Source organism: Bison bison, unplaced genomic scaffold, assembly GCF_000754665.1.
Source record: "Bison bison bison isolate TAMUID 2011002044 unplaced genomic scaffold, Bison_UMD1.0 scf7180017864516, whole genome shotgun sequence".
Taxonomy (NCBI): Eukaryota; Metazoa; Chordata; class Mammalia; order Artiodactyla; family Bovidae; genus Bison; species Bison bison.
Genome location: NW_011495069.1, coordinates 4,521,804 through 4,523,071, shown reverse-complemented (window position 1 = coordinate 4,523,071; position 1,268 = coordinate 4,521,804). Strand labels below are relative to the sequence as shown.

At 61.9% G+C, this 1,268-nt stretch overlaps 1 protein-coding gene across 1 annotated transcript in view; it reads left to right on the top strand.

The window, feature by feature from the left end:
• The window catches only part of HSPG2 (heparan sulfate proteoglycan 2), an 82,302-nt gene that overhangs the window by 57,322 nt on the left and 23,712 nt on the right, over nucleotides 1-1,268 (top strand). The window contains 3 exon segments of the mRNA XM_010830236.1: nucleotides 54-205; nucleotides 400-538; nucleotides 1,090-1,258. Of these exon segments, the coding sequence (XP_010828538.1) occupies nucleotides 54-205; nucleotides 400-538; nucleotides 1,090-1,258 (460 nt within the window).

Sequence of the window (1,268 nt, the reverse complement as noted above, 5' to 3'; positions counted from 1 at the left end):
ACTGGTCACTGCCGTCTAACTCCGGCTGTCTGGTCCATTCTCTCGGTCCCCAGTGCCCAGTGTCTCCCCACCGATCAGGATCGAGTCCTCGTCCCCCACGGTGGTCGAAGGGCAGACCCTGGATCTGAACTGCGTGGTTGCTGGGCAGCCCCAGGCCACCATAACGTGGTACAAGCGTGGGGGCAGCCTTCCTGCTCGACACCAGGTATGGAGCGGAGCCCGGCCGTGGGGTGGGCACCTCAGGGACAGCCCCCAGGGCAAGCGGCCCGAAGCATTAGCTGCTGGTCCTTCCTCCTGCTGAGACAAGACAGAGGGTGGCCTCAGCCGGTCTGATGGAGGAGGCCTGATCCAGCCAGTGACCCCTCAGCCCCTCAACCCCCTCCATCTCTGCACCCCCAGGCCCACGGCTCCCGCCTAAGGCTGCACCAGATGTCTGTGGCAGATTCAGGCGAGTATGTGTGCCGGGCCAACAACAACATCGATGCCCTGGAGGCCTCCATCGTGGTCTCAGTCACCCCCGGCACTGGTGGCCCCTCTGGTGAGTCCAGTGAGTGACCCAGGAAGGGAGTGGGAGATGCTGGTACCTGTGTTTCCTGGGGAAGAAGGGCTCTGTAGTCAGGGCACTCAGACGAGGTGGTGGGCCAGGACGAGGGTTCCCCAGAAAGAAGCCTGGGTTCACACCCTGCCAGCGCCACTAAGGACCTTGAGGGAGAGACTCCCCTCTCGGCTTCGGTACCATCGTCAGTGAAACGGGGACATGGGTCCTTTCAGCCTCAGAGAGCTGTCCCGTACAGTGGCCACTAGCCACACTTGGCCTTCATGTTTCAATAACCAAGCGCACAGGAGCTGCGCTAGCTGGTAGCTGCTACTGCATCAGTGTGGGTGGTAAACGCGCCCATCATCGCAGGAAGTCGGTGAATTTTGTGAGGCTGACGTGAGTTGGTAATGCACAGAAAGCACTTAGAACAGTGCCTGGCATCCTATAATAAGTGTTAGCGTTCCTACCTGGGGGGCAGTGGGAATTTCTGCAGTTGAGGCTCCCAAATGACTTAGGACCAAAGCCCCGGCTCTCTGTCTCTGTGCCCCGAGGCCCCAGCGGGACCATGCCCATCAGGATCGAGTCGTCGTCTTCCCACGTGGCCGAAGGGCAGACCCTGGATCTGAACTGCGTGGTCCCCGGCCAGGCCCACGCACAGGTCACGTGGCACAGGCGTGGAGGCAGCCTCCCTGCTCGGCACCAGGTGGGGGCATGAGCGCGGGGCAGGACC